The following is a 23,623-nucleotide window of genomic DNA, read 5'->3' on the forward strand; positions in this document are numbered from 1 at the left end:
CATAATCCTTTCTTATGACCTGTTGCGTTTGTATGATACCTGCAACATGATTAGGGTAGATGCTGCATTGTTTACACTTTCATTTGGGTGAACAAAAATGAGGCTTCCCTATACCTTTTTAATATGTATATGTTTTTGAGGTGACACAGGAGGCGCTAATTCACACTAAGTCTTCAATGTCTTAATTTGTTGTGTTCGTAATGATATTATATGGACTTAATGCACCAATTTGCTCCTTGCAGTGAAGGTCCAAAGGCAGTTGCAGCTCCTCGTCCAGACAGATTGGTCAATCGTTTGAAAAGCATAACTTTAGATGATGCCAGTGCGCCACGTTTAATGGTTCTTCGCCAACCAAAGGGACCGGATAACACAAATGTATGTATATAACTTTTTGGGACCATAATGTTTTTCATTCATGATTTTCCATGCTGTATTATGGTGTTACCAGATGTATGAGATGTTTTGACAATTAACTGTATAAGTTCATCAAAATTATAAAAATGTACCAAAATCTCTTGAGTTAAAACCAATATTTTAAGCAGTACTAAATCTTTGTATCCAAGTTCAACATATTTATCATAAGCTCAGAAGTGCTGCGTTGCTTACAGATCTGGAGGACCCTCTTAACAGAAATGTGTGGTCGATCCCTTTGATATATATAATCTTGTTAAAGATAAGGTGAATGTGTTCTACACATTTGATTTCACATTTGCAGAGCGGACACATAGATTGTGCTGTAAAGACTTTTTTCTACTCCAGTACTTTAAAGCCTGGCTGTGTGAGAAAATAAACAGATACACATGATAAACTAATGAAGAGGAAGATTGTGAAACTGCATATGCTAATATCTGAAAGAAACAGGTTAGTATTAGATTCCTTACCTTAGAATATCCCCAGGCGTCAGACTGGATCCGGAAATTTTTGCGTAGCAGTACCCTTGCGCGCGTCGGTAGGCGTCGTCTGCGGCTCCGCGTCCATCGTGGGCGCCGTGATGACGTCGTCGGAGTACTTAGACGCCGCCTCCGCATGCTGACTTCAGTTCTTCTTTTTTCCGCACCAGCAGCGCAGATCCGGAAAAAGTGGTACCTTAGTCACGGAGGACGCGATACTTGGGGCTCACCTTGCTGCCGGATACCTGCCCGACACCTGCTTACTGGGGACCGCTGCAGAGGCGGGACTGCTGCTCTTGTGTGGTTGATCACGCTCACCCCCGCCGCCGCTATCGCCAGCACCGCAGCCGCTGAGAGGGGGAGAGCGGGAGACAAGACTACACTTCCCCGCAGGCAGCGCGGCCGGAAGCCGCACACTGGGAACCCGCGCCAGGAGGCGTTTAAATTGCAGACTCACTCTTGGAGGAGCGGGGAACGCGATACTTGGGGCTCACCTTGCTGCCGGGTACCTGCCCGACACCTGCTTGCTGGGGACCGCTGCAGAGGCGGGACTGCTGCTCCTGTGTAGTTGATCACGCTCACCCCCCGCCGCCGCTATCACCAGCACCGCGGCCGCTGAGAGGGGGAGAGCGGCAGACAAGACTACACTTCCTGGCAGGCAGCGCGGCCGGAAGCCGCACACTGGGAACCTGCGCCAGGAGGCGTTTAAATTGCAGACGCACTCCCCGCGCCGCGGGAGCACGCGGGCAGCGCCGGGCCGTCTGTGGCCGTCCGGGGCAGGAAGAGGCAGGGCAGGGCCATCCCGCTAACACCTACAACAACAAATGGGTAAGAGAAAGAAAAATCCGACTTTGGAGGACGGTAAACATGCTAAAGTACCAAGACACCAACTCTATCATGACATACCTTTCCTCTGCTGTGGGGGCCCTAACCAAGGAGATTGCCAATGCAGAGCCCGAACTGGGCATCGCTCCTTCCTCCCCGCTTAATACAGTACCATCTCTACTTGCGGAGGTCGATGTGCCAGGCCCTACTAATACACCCACACTTCCCCTGGAACCAGTTGTCACCATAGTAAATCCCCCTCCCATGGGTCAAACAAGCAAAGATACCGCCCCCGTTTCACCTACAAACACTCATAGACTGATCCCCCAGACGGGTCCTCAACTAGCCAAGCAGAAAAAGGGGAAAAACGTTGGTACGGCGTTCACTACTAGCGAAAAAACGGACAATCTGGGAGACAAACTTGAGGAACTCTTTGTGGCCAGGATTGAACCCCTTTTGGTGTCTAGAAGGTCTTTTAGAGAAATACTCCCTCATAGACAGACTCGTAAACTCTCTACCTCCCAACATCGCTTTACCAAGTAAGAGTTTGCGTGAGGAAGCGGCAGGGGGTTTGATACCAGCAGGCAACACGACAACTACACTTCCCCCTAGTAGTGCTATGAATAAGGAAGTTAGGCCCCTGGTTCCCAAACCGGTTCCCCTTCGACAGATGGCTGGTGCTTCCACCCTGGGGATCCAGTCAACTGCCTTACCTCAGATGAGCCCCCCCCAAAGGAAGGTTACCCCAAGCACATATAAACTCAACCTTCCCCCAGAGGCGTCTCCCCTGGTAGCAGTGTATATTGGGGTTGAACCACTTATGGAAGGGGACAGAGAATCAACCCGGGATCTTATGGCTAAAGTGAAAATGTGGTGCTCTGAGAAATGTTGTGGGAAGAATATCGCAGATATGATCATCCATGCAAGGAGGGTGGGCTGGATTGGTAACCAACCTAAAACTACACATGGGGATTGTGTGGTAATCAACTTTTGTAGGGCCGACCTAGCTGATAGGCTCTTTTGGACGGTTTGGCGATCTCTATTAGGGACCACCTTAGAACAGTTCCTTTAGTGTTTTTTATCAACCCACGGCCCACACTAAACTCACAATCAACTACCAAGCAAGATGGCAGGGTCTGAGGGCAGTAGCAGGGCGTAGAAATATCCATGACAGCTCAAAGACACAATTCGTTATGGTCCCCAGTGCCCCACTGATAACACGCCCCACAGGATTTAGTAGAGTATGGCGGGCTGAGTTTGAGCAACCATTATGCCCCCTGTCGGGCATGGACGATACAGATTGACTACCACCGGTTGAGGGGGGAAGCAATTCTAATGGAGCTGCGGCATGCAAAATCCTCAGTTGGAATGTCGCAGGAATTAGATCCAAAGCCAGCGACACTGATTGGGTTAGATTTATCTCAGAACACAAAGTCATCGCCCTACAGGAAACCTGGGACACCACATCCTGCTTTTGGCTGGATGGGTTTGTAGGCTTCGCTGTAGCTGCAACCCCAAGTAATGCTGGTAGAGCCAGGGGAGGCCTTCTGACCCTCTTTTCGCTTGATCTTAAAGGGCCTTTAAGACAGATCAAATCTGATTCCCCAAATTTTCTGATTGTTTAAAGAGAAATTAGTCCCTCTAAGAGTACCCTGTTTATACATTTTTATAATTCAGGTAATAAGGATGGTGGTGGCGATAACATCGCGGCCCTCGACTCCTTTTTAAACTTAGTCAGTCAAAATACCCGCACTAATTATGAATGTGTTCATGGGCGATTTTAATATTCATCCCTGTGATCTTGGGTGCGGTTCAATTGATCCCATGGTGACCACGGGACAGGAGGGGCCCCACTTTGAGCACACTAAACCAGGCGAGGAACTGGAAGAACTTTTGGCCAACTTTAACTTTTTCGAACCAACGAACACGGAGGGGGAGTCCAGAATGTGAGGAGTTGGCCTGATATTCAGTGTTCACTATTCTAGTGATCACTATGTATCAGTCCAAACAACCCTTACGGTGATTGGTTGTAAGTCAACCGATAGACCAGCTATCCTAGTAGCATGGACAAGAGCAGTCTTCGGGCTAAACTCTAGAGGGCGTGTTAAGCCAGCTGTTATACCATCACATATACCCCTTGAACACCAAGTGAAAGGACACCACACAAGTGTTATGAAAATAAACAGTGTATTTATTTAGATCACAACAGCCCTGTACTCTTTATGAGGACAGGGTACTAAGCACACAACAAAACTCTTACGAAAATACTTTAAGTTGCACAATTTACACAAATGCCCGAGGGGCACGGAAAACCATATACTATGGAAGTGGAATGCGAAATTACTAGCAGGTAAGTACTGGACTAATAGGCTTTGGAATCGCTAGGACTACGTTACCGAACCTTCAGATTACTAGTAGGAGGCCTAGGGGACTCGGTGCAGAGTGTGCACTCTCACGCGGGATGCGGGACAAAGTCTATGGGAGCTAGTAAAAGCAAAGTTAGTGTTCTCGGGCGAACCCGATAAGGTAGGTTGAAAACGAAAGTGGATCTGGACCCTTGGATAGTGAGGCTATGCTGGGGCACCGAAATGCCGAAGTTACCTAGCCCAGGGGCTGCGGCTGCATAGGTCTGAAAAGACGTCGGGAATCCTCGTTGATGAACCAGGAGCCTGAAGAAAGAGTTGCTGGCAGGCGACCAGTGAAGATTGTTCGAAGTGATCCAAGCCTGGACCGAAGATGGATGACACCTGAAAGCAGAGGGGACCAAGTTCTTAACCACTAGCCAGTGATCAGATGGGCACCAGGATGGCACCGGATGGTAGTCACCTCGACCAGGTGAGTGGGCGACGCTGGGCTCTGCAGTCTCACGGACCAGGAGGCCTTGTCGGCGACCAGGATGGAGATGCGAGCTGTCCCACGATGGTTGATGCTGTCGACGTCGCTGGACCCAGGATTGGGGCAACAAGTCTTGGCAAATTCAAGCCCACGCGGTGGACCTAAAATGGCGTCTGGAGTGGACCAGGAGGGTCCGGGGTGCTCCTCTTTTGGAAGGGAGCAAGGGCCAGTCTGGAGCAACCAGACCAGCAGTGTTGTCGTCGTCGGTCGTCTTCGGGAAGGCCACAAGCCAGCGGGCTAGTGGCCAGACAACTCGGTGAGCAGCAAAAAGCAAAAGGGCCCCACGCAGATCTCGTGGATGCTGGGGGGCTGGACTTCGGTGCTGGAGCTGCTAAGGGTCGGGGCTTCTCGGACCCCAAAGCACTCACCAGAGGATCCCTCGGCGGTCATGCTGGATAGAAGTCGTGCAGTTCTGATGATGGCCGGTCCCTCGGTCTTGTCGCACCTACGGTTCTCAGCTTAGCTGTAGAGGTAGGTAGAGGTCAGAGGTGCCAGGGAAGCCGGGTCTCGTCGAGCTGGTCAGTCGGATTCCCGAGGAAGGACGCGCAGCAAACCGCAGAGTTCTTAGATGGTGCCTGCGGATGCAGGGTGACTACTCCTTAGCCACAAGGGAGAAATCTTGAGAAGAAGTCGAGAGTTCCTTTCGTAGAAAGTAGTTTCTTGATTCAAAGATGATCTAATTTGGAAGGGTCCCTGCTCCTGCCTTTATCCTAAAGAAAGGGGTGGGTACGCGACTAGGTCCTGCCCTAGGGGTGGGACCAGGAAGGGGGGTGGTTACACCCCTCTCCCATGCCGGACTTTCCCCAGGCCAGGGGCTGGTGTGCCCCTGGAACTGGTTTTAACCGGCCGATGCGTAGTGAGCACCGGGGTGCCACATGCAGTCACCTTCCTGTAAAGCCCTGCCTACCCAGGATACACAAAACGCTGTCTGGGATGGTGCTAGCACCGCTCCTGACAGGAAACCCTTTGTCCAGGCTCCCCTCGCTGGAAGGACTCTCAGCTGCAGGGGGTCAGACTCGTGTCTGTGGTGGCAGCATTCATTTTGTGATGCTGAGGCTTGAGTTAACTTTAACCGGGGTTCACAGTTACATACATGTTGTGTCCCTCTAGAAGGGTGGAATGCTAACCCAGTCGCCAGAATTGGCGAGGGGTTAGTATTCCAATTCGTATGACACCTTACTCGACATGTTTTGATAAAGCGATACCAAAGATAGCTTTTAACCGCGAGGATTATAATGCACTTAAGAGTATATGGTATGCGTTATCATGGAACAGCTATTAGGACTTGGTTCCGCAAGCTGCAGACAGGCTCAGCTCATGCCAGAGCACCATCTCACACGATTCCAAGCACTCTGCCTTCAGGATTGTCAAGGCCTGCCATAGGAGTGACTGATAGGAATCTGTGTGTCCATTTTAGGGTTAGATATAGGTATACTATATCTAAAGCAAAGGGTGATTACACCACCTTGCCCCAGCTGTCGTGCAGCCAGTTGTGTCCGATTTAGATCAATCAATCAGTGACACTTATAAAGCGCGCTACATACCCGTAGGGTCTCAAGGCGCTGGGGGGGGGGGGGGGGGGGGGGGGGTGCCGCTACTGCTCGAACAGCCAGGTCTTCAACTTCTTCCTGAAGGAGAGATGGCCAGCCAGGGGTGGCATAATACATGCTTCAGCCCCTGGTAGGCCCTGGGTACACCTATGCCCTGAGTGACAGGGTCTGGTAAGGTGGCCCAGTACCAATTGGTAAATGCACCTAAGGTACATGTGTCAATTTAGTGAGAGAACAGCTAGGCTGTGGGTCTGATTAGCAGGCCCACAGCCAGAGAAAGTCGTAAACCAGTGAAACAAAAGCAAAGAAATCTGGGTGATCATAGGATTGCAGACCCTACTCTCCTACACAGAACACTTACCTTCAAGGGGTCAGTTCCTGGTACAATAATGGATTACATATTTGTGACCCCAGTCATCCTTAACCGGGTTATTTCTTATTGCACATTCCTTTCTCCCCTTAATGACCACAATTCCGTCCTCCTGGAGGTGGCGTGGGGGGATTATATGGGACCTATGCCTGGGCAGGTCGTTATAGGACCTGCCCTACGAACAATAGATCAGGGAAGAAGGCTTAAGTGGGCAAACGTGGTCCCTAGCAATTTGTACGCTGACATTTGCCCGCAAATTGAGGATCAGGTCACGATTTGTCAGAACCCAGCCTCGCAAGGCCATGAGATAATGGAAGCATTCCAAAGAATCTGTAGCAAGATTTCTTCTAACCGCACGGTCAAACTGAGGAAGGCAGAAAATAAATACTGCCGATGGTTTGATGCTCCTTGCTCAAAAGCCCACAAATCCCTAAAATTGGCGCTTAAAACATTTGTTACCGATTTTAAGAGAAGCTGGTTTCTCCCAGGTGAGACCAGCCATGTTTTACCTCCAATCACTGAGTAACAACCGCATCACATTTTGCATGGCAAATTTTTTAGTGGCGGCGGCTAGATCAAGATCACGCAAGAAACCATCAAATTTCCCTATATGAACTGTTTTTATATTTCTTTTTAATCTTGTTTTAACTGTAATACCTCGTCACATGTATTCGATTGAAATGAAATTGTTTAATTGTATTTTACTTGTACATAAATGCTTTTTATGCTCTTTGTATGATTTTTAACTAAATCGAATAAAGATAATTTGACTGACTGACTAAACTTTTTTGAGATCTTTTTGATCATTTTTCGAGTCTTCGACTCCGATCGGTGCCGATAGGGATGCCAGGTTTTAAGCCTTGTGGGGACAGCGTCCGATTGATGTCGGTCACCGACCCTCACCGTCTGTGCCTCCACTGTCTCGGCGTCTATCATGACGACAAGACCTGCTCCAACTGTCGGGCCTTAACCTCGAAGGCTAGGTGGGAGCGGTCCCGCAAGCGGCTCGAGCTCCGGCAGTCGGCCCCACGCTGTGAGAGGTCCCGGTCCGGACGGAGGTTGAGGGACCGGTCGCGGGGGCGGAGCCATCACAGCTCAGGGAGTCGACATCACTCCTCAGGTTCGAAGTTGTCGTCAGGTAAGCACAAGAAGTCGAAGAGACGTCATCGCTCTTCCGACCTCCCCCGACGCTCGCGCAACGCGGCTGGGAGGGTTCGAAAGACACCGCCCACGCGGCTCAGTCGGAGTCACAAGCGTCGCGACCTGCCCCATACCCTCTGGTCCCTGGGCAGCAAGCGACGCCGGAGGAGATCGAGCGCTTCCTCATGGCCATGAGGTCCCTCACTCCTCCGGCGGGTTCCGCGGCGCCTTCGGGCCCAGCGGACCCGTCTGGGGGCCCTAGCGGGTCGGTTGCTTCGGCCCCGACACCGATGGGTGCTTCGCCGGCGCCTTCAGTCACCGGCGCCGCAGGGCCCCACTGGATCTGCCTGTGGATCGGGATCGTCGCCGGTCGACATGAAGACCTCACCGGCGCTGGTTCCACAGATGTCACCTCCGGCGCCGTCCTCGCTTGAGGAGTTCTACTTCAATGAACCGGCCCCATCCTTTGACAACCCTGATTATCGGGAGATGGGTGATGAGGAGTATTGGGAGGGGTCTGAGGACCCTCTGACCCAGTGTCAGTCCCAGGAGGACTTGGGGATGGCAGTGGTCTGGACACTTCGCCAGACACTGGTTTTGTCTCACCTCCTACCGTGGCTTCGGGTGTTGACGGGGGCAGCCAAGGCCTTGGGCCTTGAGCTCCCCGTCGAGGCCGTGAGGACTGAGGTCCTTAAACCGCAGTCAAGCTCAAGTGAGCCTCTGCTGCCGTTCAATGAGGCCTTGACTGACGTTCTTTTGGGCACTTGGTCCACGCCCGCTACAGGCCAGCCTGTAGATAGGAGCGTGGCCAGACTCCACCGCCCGGCCCGGATGACCCTTGTTTCCTGTCCACCCACCCCACCCCTAAGAGCCTGGTCATCCAGGCCTCTAATTCCCAGACCGCATTCCCGTCGGCTCCGCCTGATCAGGAATCCAAGAGGTATGGGAATTATGGAAAGAAAATATTCTCCTCCCTTAATTTGGGACTGCGGTCTTCCAACACCGCATGCCTCTTGGGCCGTTACACCCACTCCCTGTGGGACACTGTCGCGGACGTGCTGCCACAATGCCCGGCGGAGGTCAAGGCTAAAAACTCGCCAAGCCCTTGCGGAGGGTCGAGATGCGGCACGTTTCTCCATCCGGTGTGGGCTGGATACCACCGACTCACTGAGCAGAGCGATGGCAACGACGGTGGCGATTCGTCGCCACGCCTGGTTGAGGTCTGTCAACTTTTCAGCAGATGTCCAGAATACCCTCATGGACATGCCGTTTGATGGCCGTCGCCTCTTTAGCGACAAGGCAGACCATGCGCTTGAGCGCTTTAAGGACTCCAGGGCTACGGCCAATTCCTTGGGCCTCTCGGCCCGCGCCACCAAACAGGTGCCATTCGTGGCCAGGGAAGGGGCGCCCCCACACGTGCTGCCAGCCATGCACCGCAGTCTAACATCCAACGCGGTGGCGGACGTGGCAATCGCCGTAGAGGCGGTCGAGGATAACAGCGAGGCCAGTCCACACCTTCCCCCGCAGCATCCGCCTCAAAACCCTCCTAGTCCGTGCTTTCAGGCCCATGTGACGCCAGTGGGGGGCAGGGTTCGCCATCACCACTCCCACTGGCGCACTGTCACATCAGACAGGTCGGTGCTGCAAATCGTCCGAAGGGGCTTCTCCCTCCCCTTCGAGACGACTCCTCAAGCCATGCCACCGCAATACCACCGCGTATCGGGGGATCATATGCGGCTTCTGCAGGAGGAAGTTACGGCACTCTTGGCCAAGGGGGCCCTCAAGCGCGTTCCTGGGCCAGAAGTAGGGTGTGGTTGCTACTCCCACTACTTTCTGGTGCCCAAGAAGGGCAAAGGGGGCCTACGCCCTATCTTGGACCTACGGATAGTCAACGGCTTCCTCCGGAGGGAGTAGTTCAAAATGCTGACTCTGGCTCAGGTCTTGGCTGCCCTGGACCCAGGAGACTGGATGGTAGCGTTGGACTTGCAGGACGCTTATTTCCACATCCCTGTCCTGCCGGCGCTACCTGCGGTTCACAGTAGGCCACAAGCACTTTCAATTTACTGTGCTCCCCTTCGGCCTTGCCAGCGCCCCACGGGTGTTCACGAAAGTGATGGCGGTGGTCGCAGCTCACCTGCGCAGATTAGGGGTTTCAGTCTTTCCCTACCTCGACGACTGGTTGTTTTTTTTTTTGGTTTTTTAAAATGGGTTTATTAGTTTTCTGCTTACATTACAACAGTAAAAGAAAGTGCAATAGAAACATATAGTACGACCAGTACAATCCGAAACTGATATCAATGATGCATGCATTACCTCCATAATACCTGCGCTGACGGCGCTGGTATTTCATCATATACAATTAAGTAGGTTGGTACAATACAATTCATCCCGTAGCTCATGTTCCCTCCCAGTCATCCAATGTGTTCATATATTCTGTGAAGCAAGACCAGTAGTCTTTTAACCTGGACCCCATTGGCAATTCTTCCTCGTACGTAAGTAGTTTAGCTCTGCGGCTTGCCACTTCTCGCAACCATTGAAGGGTTGTGGGCACCTTTTTGTTATTCCAGCATTGCGCAATCTGTCTTTTCGCCAGTAGTAATGATACAGCACTAAATTTGCGTTTAGCAGCCTTTACGTGTGGTGTGATGCCCAGTACACAGGATCGGATCTCTCATTCCAGCTCGACGCCAATCATGGCAGTCAGTTTAGCTGTAACCTCTCCCCAAAAATCGTGGACCTTCGGGCAGTACCAGGGTAGATGTGCAAAATCTGCCCCTTCACCACCACATCTTTTGCATCGGTCTTCATCCTGCAACCCATATTTATACATTTTGGCAGGTGTGTAATATGCCTGATGGAGGAACTTGTAATGAATGATATGTAGATTTCCGTTGGGTGTGAGTATCTGTACTAAGGCGCAGGTATGTCGCCATTCGAGCTCGGTCAATGGGTCTGTTAGAGCCGCTTCCCATCGCGCCTTAGCCTTGTCTGTGGTGTGTGGTATTTCTGCCTGTGCCGTGGCGTACAGCCTTGATAATAAATGTGACAAGTCTTGAGTTTGGAGTACGAGCTGTAGCGTATTTAGACAGTCTGGTTCATTGGGGAATGCAGGAAAAAGTTCTTTCAGGGCTCTTTTCTGTCTGTAATGAGTAAAGTAAAATAGTTGTGTTTTGTATGTATTCAAGATCCTGAATATCCCTAAATTTCCCATCAGTGAATAGGTCCCCAAATATTTTATTCTATGCCTACGCTGCAGAGTGATAGCGGTAGTTGCGTCCAGCGTTTCACTTTGTCCTCTAATTTGGAGATTGTGCACCCATAATTTGAGCGGATTACTACTTCTGTATCCCTGTGGTACCAGACTCCAAAATAGCGTATGGGTTCCGATTGCCACTCTAGGGGGAAGTCAGTCGTGTGGGGTAGTCGTCTGTTAGTGGGATGATTAAAGATTTGGACCAGTTAATGGTTAGGCCGGAGTGTCCCCCAAATCTAATATATTCTCTCAACAATGGGTTCAGATGTACCGCAGGGTCCCTAACATACAACACCATATCATCTGCATAGGAGGAGATATGGAGGGGTCTGGATGGAAACTGCAAAGCGGATGATTTGTATTTGTCGGATCCGGCAGGCCAGTGGTTGTAAGGCAAGAGCGAAGAGCAGGGGTGATGGTGTGCATCCCTGCCTGGTGCCACGCTCGATGTCGAAAGCGTCCGAGACATACCCATTTACTCTAACCCCGGCGCGTGGTTTTGTGTATATCAGAGACACCCATTGTACGAAGCGTTTGGGAAAGCCCATTCTATGTAGCACCCTCTATAGAATCGAACGCTTTGGCGGCATCCAGCATCACTGCTACAGCCTTTGTGGTGGGTGTGAGATAGTGGGAGAGGGCAAATAGCGTCCTCGTGTTGTGCAATGTGGATAGTGTCAGGATAAAGCCTGCTTGATCAGAGAGTACCAGGTGTGTCGTCAATGGGTTCAATCTGATCGCCAATATTTTTGCTAAGATTTTGGAATCTGCATTTATAAGCGACAGCGGCCTGTACGAGTCGCATGTTTCCGGGTCCTTTGAGGGTTTTAAGAGGGTTATAATGACTGCTTCCCTTAGCGTCGGGGGTAGTTCTGCCTGCTCAAAAGCCGCGCCATACATTGCAACTAAAAAAGGGGCTAGAACGTCTACGTACTGTTTATAAAGTTCGTTGGTGAACCCGTCTGGGCCAGGTGCTTTACCGTTTGGTAAGGCCTTTATCACATCAGTGACCTCCTCTACTGCTATAGGGGATGCTAAGTCTTCCCTCTGCCTGCCCGATAGCCATGCAATCGCTACATCCTCTAGATAGGCAAATGTGTCTTCTGCCGATGCCGTCTTCTGTGATCTATATAAGGCGCTGTAGGTGTTGGTGAAGCAGTTTAGAATGCCTGTCGCTTGTGTGTGTAATGTAGCATCAGTGGCCTTGATACGCAAAATTGCTGTGTGGCTCTTACCCTCACATATTTTGGCTGCGAGTACTCTGCCAGGTCTACCACCCACCCCGAAAGCTCTGGCCACGTGTGTCTTGTTAATGTATTTGATCTCATCTTCGACAAAGGTTTGATGTTCTGTGTGTATTTGTCGTAATTCACCCAGTAATGAAAGGTCGTGAGTGCTTGTAAAGGCTGACTCCAGATCTTTCATACGCCCTTCTCTTTTTTGTATTTGCTGTCTTATGTCCCTCAAGACGCCTATCGTGGTGCACATGCACACCCCTCGAATCGTGGCCTTGAACTCCTCCCACAAAGTGCATGGGTTCTCCGTCACTGGCTCGTTAATCTGAAAATATTCCTTATTCGCTTTAAGGATAGTATCAGTATAAACTTTGTCAGACAGGGCTCTCTAATTGAATCTCCAATGAAAAGGGGGTGGTGTGTAGCTTGGAATTGTAAGCTTCATTAGAACCGGGTTATGGTCTGATAGTGTCCTGGGAAGAACAGTTATATCCGACAGCCATAGTGCAATGCTATTTGTGCCTAATCAGTAGTCCATACGTGACCAACTATTATGTAGGACGTTAACGTGTGTCTCACCTGGTAGCTGTGGGTGTTTGTGTCTCCGCAGATCTGTAAGTGATAAATCATCTATAATATGTATGAGTTTTGACCTAGCACGTTTGTGTGGCTCTGTGGAATTATGGGATCGGTCTGTTCTATCCACCAGCGTTACGTTCCAGTCGCCCCCCCCATATGATCTGTGTGTCTATTAATGTCTGTAGGTGTTCCCACATCCCCTGGAAAAATTCGGAGGCATCCACATTTGGACCGTAAGTATTGGCTAGTGTCACTCTTTGGCCTCGTAGTAAACCTGATACAATAACAAATCTACCATTAGGGTCTGTTATCACTTGTTGGGCTGCAAAGTTTTTGCCCTTATGGATTAACGTCATTACTCCCCTCGAGTACGACGAGTAAGTGGATGCGTATGTTGCTTCCGCCCAGCGTTTGCCTACAATCTGATGCGTGCCAGGAGCAATGTGTGTTTCTTGTAGTAATGCTATGTCTATGGCCCATCTATTCAGATAGGCAAACACCTGCCTGATTTTATTAGGTTGTGTGAAGCCTCTAACATTCCACGTGAGGATGTTTAAATGTGGTCTACCGGTGTTGTGTGTCGTTTGCTTCATGGGGAAGGAGAGTATACATAAATACTAGGGCTGAGTACTACAAGAACAGAACTACGGAACTTTCGGTAGCACAGTGTTACATGTGATATCAGTACAATCTTTGTCGTGAATGGAGGTTGGATAACATATTTCAATTGACTTGGTCTATGAACTCAAACATCCCAATGCCCCCACCCGTTCCCACCCACTCCAGCAACCCAATCTTGCTGAAGCCTATTACCCAACAGAACAGCTCCCAATAACATAACTAGGTTGGGAATCACCCTTGTGGAGGTCCGCTTGGGGCACATCTCAGCATCCAACTTAATGGATGTGGACAGCTCTAAACATCAGCATCATTGATCGTACATTGCAGGGATAACCAAACTATCACAAAATCTCTTAATAGTCATAGATAACCACCTTCGAATCGGTTACCTTAAAAAACTAATTAGCTTTAACAGACATAAATGAGAAAAGAAAAGGGTTACACAGCCAAACAGACTGCTATGGGAGCAACCATAAACTGCAAGGTAAAAGCTTATTCATCACCACTGCGGGCGTTCTGACATGCTGGGTCTTTAGAACATGGTGAACATGTGCCATTCCAACAAATATAATATCAGTCATCATTATGTAGTTCATGTTGGGGGCTTATTGCGGTCATCAGTGCCTAAGTCGCAGTTTGCGGTTATGCAGTACAAGCGTGTCAAGTCCACCCTTAAAGTTTGGGGATGAAGCACAGTTGCGTCACATCGCGCCTATGTCAATAGCTGGCATGTGAGTATGTGAAATCATTAGATAAGGACGTTATATTTAGATAAGAATGTTCCTTTGCCAGTAACTTAGGGCGCAAATAGTCAGAGTGGCACTACAGTAGGAGGGTACTATGCCTCAGCACCTTATTCAAACCAAAAAAAGGTTAGAAGGCCTTACCGCCATGTGGGCATCAACCTTGCCAGATCAGTAGCTAATGTTATTCAGAGTCTTGTTGTTGTTCTCTGCGTGCCGATTCTTTGTTCTGTTTCGCCACTTTTTTGACGTACTCTTGCGCAGCTTTCGGATTTGACAGTATGACCTCCATTCCATCCAACATCACCCGCAGTCTGGCCGGGTATAACATGGAATAAGATATGTGCAGATCCCGAAGCTTCGCATTCATAGACGAGAATTCCTCACGTGCTTGCTGGACTGCTATGGTGTGGTCTGGGTAGAACTCAAGGTGGTTCCCTTGGTGAGTGATTGTGCCTTTTTCACGTGCTAGTCGCAGAGAGTGTCATAATCCCGATAATTCAGAATTCTGGCGACTATAGGTCGTGGCAGGGCTCCTGTTGGTGGTCGGGGCGCGAGTGAGCGATGGGCTCTTTCCAAAACGAATATAGGCGATGGGGCCTCTGCTCCGAATATTTATTTACATAATTGTTCCACGTACAGTTCCATACGACCAGTGTTGGTCGTTTCTGGTAAGCCTGCAATGCTGATGTTGTTGTGCCTTGAGCGCGCTTCTAACTCCTCTGCTTTCGCTTTGAGGACATCCAAAACGCGCTCCATACCGGTACATCGGTTCGTGGTAGTGCGGGATTCGTCCTCCACTGCAGATATGCGCGTCTCTGCCGTTTCCAATCGTTCGCCATGTTTCTCCAACTTGCCCGCCATGTTATCCACGAGGCAGGTCAGGTTATCTAGCTTACCATTGATGTCCTGCGGGTTCGATTGAATAGCTAGTAGTATCTTTTCCATATTGTTGGTTGGTGTTTGTTCTGCCCCTGCGGCGGTGCTCGCAATTTCTAAAGTGCTTTTTGGCGTTTTTTTTTTTTCTCGAAATTTATCTTCAGTTGCTGCCTGTCTGGACGTACCATGTCTGCTAAGAATGCCAACACCGGACCGGTGATAGCGGTCATGACCTTGGTCTTGCGTGTGCTTGTCGCCGTCTAGAGAATGGTAATATAGCAGCAACTTTCTTCAGAGCGGTCGGGTGTATGATGAAGCAGCACAGCGCTAATCGTGGGTGTAGCAGATGATAGGCTTTGAGCACATATTTTGTGCAGCCCTGCCCAGTAGCGCTATCGGTATCTTGCCTTGACTCACTCCTATGGTTATTCTGTGCATTGCAGCACCGCATATGCCGAGTGCGCCGTGCCTTGTTGCGAGGTGATGGCCAGTTCCAATGTGGTCAGGGTGCGTGGACTCGGCAGGGCGGCAAACCAGTGGAGCGCTTGTCGCTTAGCGTGTGGCATTGAGCACTGTTTACTATACGCATTTCCATGCCTGTGCTTCGCGCCATTTTGCAGGAACAATGTTATCAGGAGTCGCACAGTCACGTAGTGAATATCGTACAGCAGGCATTGTGATAAGGGAGCTAAGAACAGTGTTTCACTCAATACACACAGATCTTGGAGCTAACTGCGGTGTTTATTGGCAGTTCTTCCAGTTCCGATAACAAGGCGCCGTCATTTTGCGTAAGCATATCGGGGTTGTTCTAGGCTCCGTGTTATGCTCCGTTGTTCGTTAGCCTTCTGTATTGAGGAGTGAGGTGGTGCCGGTGTCTACGCTATGGGCTCGGGACATGCGGGTCAGCATATAACGCTCATGTCAGCGCACCCACCGTCTGTTCCGCGATCTGGACGGTGTCCGTTAGGGCGCCGCCATCTTAAATGCTTGATGGCTCCGGTGGAGGCATTTCGCTGCAGTCTCGTAAAATCGGCAATTTTGATCGTTGAAAAGCGTCACGTTGGAACCGCGTTAACTTCCCATACGATTTGCTGTGTTAGGATGGTCATTTAGAGGGCATTTGGTCAGTGTAAACCCTGTTTGCGGCGGAGCTGCGGTGCTAACCAGCCATTCCGCTGTGCGCCCCCTAGCGCCTCCCACCTGAAAGTCAACGACTGGTGGTTGAAGGCGGGCTCGCCCCAGACAGTCGTCAGCCACCTCCAGACGACGGCAGACCTCCTGCACCAGCTGGGGTTCTCCATCAATGTGCCGAAGTCACACCTGTGCCCCTCCCAGAAGCTCCTTTTCATTGGAGCAGTTCTCGACTCGGCACAGTTTCGGGTTTACCCACCCCGCACCCCCCCCCCCCCCCCCCACCCTCCACAGCGGGTTCGGGATATACAGGCTCTGATTCCGATCTTTCAGGCGTTATCCCGAGTCTTGGTCAGGTTGACGCTGCGGCTGCCAGGGCTGATGGCCTCCTGCATCCTTCTGGTGCATCACGCCCGTTGGCGGATGCGGGCTCTGCAGTGGGACCTGAAGTTTCAGTGGGCCCAGCATCAGGGCAACCTGTCCGACCATGTCCTGATCTCTGAGGGCACTGCAAGACAGCTGCAGTGGTGGCTCACGGACTGCGATTGGGTCAGCGGCAGATCCCTCTCCCTTCCTTAACCGGAGCACGTAGTTGTGACTGACGCGTCCCTCCTGGGCTGGGGAGGCCACATGGGAGAGGTGGATCAGAGGCCTCTGGTTTCCGGCGGAGTCACGGCTCCATATCAATCTTTTGGAGCTGCGGGCGATTCGTCTAGCACTGAAGGACAAGAGTAGATATGCCCCTGTAAATATCCATGCTGATTCTGGGTTATTGCAAGTGAACAGGGGAGCCTTTAGGTGTACGTGGGCTAGGCACTTGCCATTAAGAGTGCCCCAGCTCTGTGATGGCTTCACTATTATGGGATGTTATGAAACCAAACATGTTGTCTTCATAAACATGCACTGATTCCAGTGTCAAATTTATTAAAAATTGCACAAAATAGGACCCCATGGAGGGGTCCCCTGAAAACCCACGATCTCTTGGTGTGGTCACCAACTAGCCTAAGCCAGCCTGTCACCACCAGACAGTCCCTACCTCATGGGGTGAGCAACACTGTGCTCGGAGGTAGAGAACAAAGCCAGTCTTGGGCTGAGGTGTTCGCAACTTCCCCCAGTCAGGAAGAGCTGTCTGTGGTGGGTGTGAGAAGGTGGCCTGATATGCAGTGGTCACTATTCTAGTGCCCACTATGTATCAGTCCAGCAACCCTTATTGATGATTGGTTGTAAGTCAACCTTATAGACCAGCTATCCTAGTAGCATGGATACGAGCAGTCTAAGGCTAAAGACTCGAGAGGGCGTGTTAAGCCAGCTGTTTACCACACATATACCCCTTGAATACCCAGTGAAAGGACACCACACAAGTGTTATGAAAATAAACAGTTATTTATTAAAGATCACAACAGCCCTGTACTCTTTATGAGGACAGGGTACTAAGCACAAACCAAAACTCTTACAAAAATACTTAAGTTAGCACAGTATATACAAATGCCCGAGGGGCACGGAAAACCATATACTCTGAAAGTGGAATGCGAAATTCCTAGCAGGTAAGTACAGTACTAATAGCTTTTGGAATCGCTAGGACTTGACTAGGGAATCGTTAGATTACGACTAGGAGGCCTAGGGGACTCGGGTGCAGTGTGTGCACTCTCACGCGAGATGCGGACAAAAGTCTATGGTAGCTAGGAAATAGAAAGTTAGTGTTCTCGGGCGAACCCGACCTGGTAGGGAGAAAACGAAGATAGATTCTGACCCTTGGATAGTGAGGCTATGCTGGGGCACCGAAATGCCGAAGTTACCTAGCCCAGGGGCTGCAGCTGCATAGGTCTGAAAAGACGTCGGGAATCCTCGTAGACGGACCAGGAGCCGGAAGAAAAGATGCTGGCCGGTGACCAGTGAAGAAAGTTCAGTTGGATCCAAGCCTGGATCTCGAAGATGGATGACACCTGAAAGCAGAGGGGACCAAGTTCGAGACTACTAGCCAGTAGTCAGTGGGCACCAGGAGGGCACCGGATGGTAGCCACCTCGACAAGGTGAGTGGGTGACGCTGTAGCTCGAAGATCTCACGGACCAGGAGGCGTTGTCGGCGACCAGGATGGAGGATCGAGCTGTCCCACGAAGATAGAAGCTGTCGGCGTCGCTGGACCCAGGATTGGGCAACAAAGCCTTGGCAAATTCAAGCCCACGCGGTGGACCTAAAATGGCGTCTGGAGTGGACCAGGAGGGTCCGGGGTGCCTCTCTTGAAAAAGGAAGCAAGGGCCAGCCTGGAGCAACCAGACCAGCAGAAGAGTTGTCGTCGGGCGTCGTTCGGAAGGCCACAAGCCAGCCGGCTAGTAGCCAAACAACGCGGTGCACAGCAAACAGCAGAAGGGCCCCACGCAGATCGTGGAGATGCAGGGAGGCTGACCTTGGGTGCTGGAGCTGCGCAGGGTCGGGGCTTCTCGGACCCCAAAGCACTCACCAGTGGAGGACACGGTGGGCTTGCAGTAAAGATGTCGTGCAGTCTTGGCGATCGTCGGTCCCTCGAGGTCTCGTCGCACTCACGGTTCTCAGCTTGGCTGTAGAGGTGAGTAGAGGTCAGAGGTGCCAGGGAAGCCGGGTCTCGTCGAGCTGGGTCGTCGGATTCGTGAAGAAGGACTTGCAGCAGACCGCAGTGTTCTTTAGGATGGTGCCCGCTTGATGCAGGGTGACTACTCCTTAGCCACAAGGGAGAATCTTGAAGAAGAAATCGTGAAGTCCTTTCGAAGAAAGTGGTATCTTGATTCCAAAGATGATCTAATTTGAACAGGGGGCCCGCTCCTATCTTTATACTAAAAAAGGGGGCTGACCCGGTGACTAGGTCCTGCCTATGGGTGGGACCAGGAGGGGGGTGGTTACACCCCTCTCCCCTGCCGGACTTCCCCAGGCCAGGGGCTGGTGTGCCCCTGGAACTGGTTCTGACTGGCCTATGCGTAGTGAGCACCGGGGTGCCACTCAGCAGTCACCTTCCTGAAAAGCCCTGCCTACCCAGGATACACAAAACCATGTCTGGGACGGTGCTAGCACCGCCCCTGACAGGAAACCCTTTGTCCAGGCTCCCCTCACTGGGAGGACTCCCAGCTGCAGGGGGTCAGACTCGTGTCTGTGGTGGCAGCATCCATTTTGTGGAGCTGAGGCTTTGCTTAACTTTAACCGGGGTTCACAGTTACATACATGTCGTGTCCCTCTAGAAGGGTGGAATGCTAACCCCGTCGCCAGAATTGGCGAGGGGTTAGTATTCCAATTCGTATGACACCTTACTCGACATGTTTTGATAAAGCAATACCAAAGATAGCATTTAACCGCGAGGATTATAATGTACTTAAGAATATATGGTATGCGATATCATGGAACAGCTATTAGGACTTGGTTCCGCAAGCTGCAGACAGGCTCAGCTCATGCCAGAGCACCATCTCACACGATTCCAAGCACTCTGCCTTCAGGATTGTCAAGGCCTGCCATAGGAGTGACTGATAGGAATCTGTGTGTCCATTTTAGGGTTAGGTATAGGTATACTACACCTACAGCAAAGGGTGATTACACGACTTTGCCCCAGCTGTCATGCAGCCAGTTGTGTCAAATTTAGGAGGCCAGCCAGGGGTGGCATAATACATGCTGCAGCCCCTGGCAGCCCTGGGTACACCCATGCCCTGAGTTACAGGGTCTGATAGGGTGGCCCAGTACCAATTGGAAATGCACCTAGGGTACATGGAATCCATTTTAAAGAGAGAGCAGTAGGCCTGGGGTCCTGATTGGCAGGGTCCCAGGTCGACTATGTCCAAAACCAGCTAAAACACAGGGCAAAAAGTTGGGGGCAACCATAGTCAGGATGTACCTTCCTACAGTGGGAAGCTTCAAAGGCCTTGCCTCCTTCGAAACACGACCCAAGACTCTCCTGATAAAATAAAGCAGGGCCCCATCATCACCCCTTTTGGTGGAAAAGCAGGTGGGAAAACTTAGATACAATAGGTGTGCAAGTCCGGTCCAGCCTCATCCAGCTCCCCAGAACGACTGTCTGAGTGCCATCCAAAGGTACACCTGCTCTGGAGGGTCAGCTCAGTCCCTGCATCCAAGTCCTGGGACCTCATGACCCACCTGAGCTGCAAGGCACTAATACCCAGGGTACCGGACCCACCTCTGCAGTGGCCCAGAATCTCCATAATCGTCTCTCCAAGTTGCCAGCCCCTGAGCCCGAGATTCAAGTTTCAGCGCCATTGCCCAGCTGCCCATCTTCACTCATCCCAGCCTGCCCAGCCGGGGCATCTTCAAACCTGCTGTGCTCCCAAGGCCCCATAGTCCTTGTGACCTATACTGTCCCTTGAGAGCCCTCGGACTTTCCTGCAAGTCTCCCTTTGCTTTTACAGGTGGGCCCCCAGGCTTCATAGCACGCCAACTACAAAGATCCCGATTTCCTGTTTTCCAGAGAAACCCGTTGAGCTCTTTGGGACTTGCCTTTGGCACTGTAGACCTTGGCCCCCGAACCTTCAGATCTCTACAAGGGTCACCACAATACAACTGTATTGCATTGCATTTTCCACATACCTTAGGAAATGTATTTTGCGTAATTGTGGACAACTATATTATTGCATTTATTGTGATTTCATCATATTGCGAGAAGTATTCACTTTGTAAGGTAAGTTCTTGGTCTAAATATCTATATTAAAGTAATACATTTCTAATTTAGGATCGACTGTATTCCTTTAGTGTGGGTATCATTTATTGTCTCTCAGTACAGCTAATGCTTAGCACTATCCTCTTATAAGCCTAATTGCTCATCTGCACTACGACAAAATAGAGCATTAGTATTCTCTACTTTTGCCTCTGTTAATCAGTCAGGGTCTCTTCGACCTCTCTGCATAGTGTACCTCATTGTGGTACACTATACGGAGAGGTGGGTTTCCGAAGTCTCATTCAGCAGTGAGGAGAGCCTCAGTGTTAGACGGACCGGGAGGGTCGGCCGAGATTACGGGGAGAGGTCTCCAGGGAGAGCCGTCTCCAACGACTGTACAGACAGGTAACTTCCCCCCCCCCACAGACGGACACCACACAGGATGGAAGATTAACGAGACTTTATATGCAATTCTTAGATTACGATGGTATGATACAAGGAGGTCTGGACTCAGGGGTCCCCTCGAGTTTAGTCTTTGGTTGAGGAAAGGGGTAGCGGGACAGTCTTTAGTTACCAATGGGTAAAAAATAGCTCTCAATCCTCGAGCTCGGTGTTCTTAGATGGTCGGGCCGTGGAGGAGCCAAGCAGGTCCCGAGATGGACGGATGAAAGACGACGGTCCGCGGCAGAGCCTGCAGGTCCCGGTGAAGGTTAAGGTTACAACGGTCCGCGGCCACGCCAGCAGATCCGGACGACGATGAAGGACGAAGGTTACGACGGCTGTGGCAGCGCCAACAGGCAGGACGATGGTGCACAGGATAGAGCTACGGCAGCGCCAGTAGTCTGTCCAGGATGAGTTCCTCTTTACGTCTCTCGACTCCAAGATACAACTGCCTTCCTGCTCTGGAGCTGCCCCAGTTATAGGGCTGGCGTGCTTTGATGTCCGGACCCTCGCACTTGGAGGTCGGGAGGTCCGGGATGAGGGAGTCCAGACACCCAGCAGGGGGGTGGAGCCAGCGCCCGGGGAGGCGATGGGCGAGCGGCACTTGGCGGGGGAGAGCCATCGGCACCTCTTTCTCCCATTGACTTGCCAAGTAGCCCGCTCACCTCCTGGGTGGAGGGTGGTGCCGGAATGTCTGAGGCCGGGCTAGGCCCAGGGTTGAGGTCGATCGGGGGCCAGGTGGCCTCGTGGTGAAGTGTCCAAGATGGCGGCCCAGGCTAGGCGCGTGGGCCGGCAGTGGATCGGACCCACGAGGTTAACATGCTCAAGGGCAGGGGTCCCTGAGGGGACGGAGGACGTGCAATGGTGGTGTGTGGTACTTGCGTGACCGGGCTCGGGCCTGGTTGAGCCGGGGGAGAGTGGCCCTTCATGTGGCCTGTCCAACATGCGTCCCCCCCAGCTGAAGGCGGGGAGAGTTACCCATTCCCTTGGGGACTCTCTTCGTCGAGGCGGAAAAACCGGGACAGGCCATCCGCGTTGGCGTGATCGGGCCCAGGCCGGTGTTCGACTGTGAAGTCCATACCTTGCAAGGAGATGGACCAGCGTAGCAACTTTGGGTTTTCCCCCCGCATATGCATCAGCCACTGCAAGGGTCGGTGGTCGGTCTGCACCCGAAAGTGGGTGCCAAAAAGGTAGGGCCGGAGCTTCTTGAGGGCCCATACCACAGCGAAGGCTTCCCTCTCTATGGTGCTCCAGCGTTGCTCCCGGGGTAGGAGTCTCCGGCTGATGAAGGCCACCGGTTGATCAAGGCCTTCGGTGTTCACTTGAGACAGGACCGCCCCAATGCCCTGGTCGGAGGCGTCCGTCTGGACGACGAACTCCCGGCTGTAGTCTGGGGCCTGGAGCACAGGAGCGGAACACATGGCGGCCTTCAACTGTTCGAATGCCGTTTGACACTCTGGGGTCCAGTTCACTTTCTTGGGCTGATTTTTTGATGTGAGTTCTGTGAGGGGCCCCACTATGGTACCATAGTCTTTCACGAACCTTCGGTAATAGCCCGTGAGGCCCAGGAAGGCTCGTACCTCAGTTTGGGTGATAGGGGGCTGCCAGTCCTGGATGGCGGCAATTTTCAGCTGTAGAGGGGCCACTAGGCCGCTTCCCACCTGGTGCCCGAGGTAGGTCACAGACCCTTGTCCAATTTGACACTTGCTGGCCTTGATCGTGAGGCCAGCTCGCTGGAGGGCTTGTAGCACTGCTCGGAGGTGGTGGAGGTGCTCGATCCAATGGTGGCTGTACACAGCGATGTCGTCCAGGTAGGCGGCGCTGAACCCTTCGAGCCCCGCCAGGACCTGATTGACGAGCCGTTGGAAAGTTGCTGGGGCATTCTTCATGCCGAAGGGCATGACCGTAAAATGGTAGTGGCCATCGGGGGTGGAGAAGGCAGAACGTTCTTGTGCTCGGGGTGTGAGGCCGATCTGCCAATAACCTGCTGTCAGGTCGAAGATGCTGAGGTAGCGGGCAGCTCCCATTCGGTCGACCAGTTCATCTGCCCGGGGGATGGGATGTGCGTCTGTTCTGGTGACTTCATTCAGGCCCCGGTAGTCGACGCAGAACCGGAGTTCTGGTGTGGTTCCGGGGGCGGCTGCTTTGGGGACCAGTACGACCGGGCTGGCCCATGGACTGTCTGAGGGCTCGATGACCCCGAGCGTGAGCATCTTGGCCACTTCCGCCTGGATGCAGGCCCGTACCCGATCAGGTACGCGGTAGGCCCGGTGGCGGATAGGAGGGCTATCTCCGGTGTCCACATCGTGTACACACCAGGAAGTGACACCTGGGGTGAGGGAGAATAGGCTGGCGAACTGGGACAGGAGGGCTTGGCACTCTTGGCGTTGTTCTCTGGTGAGGGTCTCCGAGAGTCGGACCCCATCTACGGAGCCGTCTTGCTCCT

General features: G+C 51.8%; 1 protein-coding gene across 1 annotated transcript in view; it reads left to right on the forward strand.

The window, feature by feature from the left end:
• CSDE1 (cold shock domain containing E1) overlaps positions 1–23,623 on the forward strand; it is a 689,720-nt gene that overhangs the window by 655,532 nt on the left and 10,565 nt on the right. The window contains 1 exon segment of the mRNA XM_086923281.1: positions 243–375. Within this exon segment, the coding sequence (XP_086779407.1) occupies positions 243–375 (133 nt within the window).

Source organism: Lissotriton vulgaris, chromosome 5, assembly GCF_964263255.1.
Source record: "Lissotriton vulgaris chromosome 5, aLisVul1.2, whole genome shotgun sequence".
NCBI classification, from domain to species: domain Eukaryota; kingdom Metazoa; phylum Chordata; class Amphibia; order Caudata; family Salamandridae; genus Lissotriton; species Lissotriton vulgaris.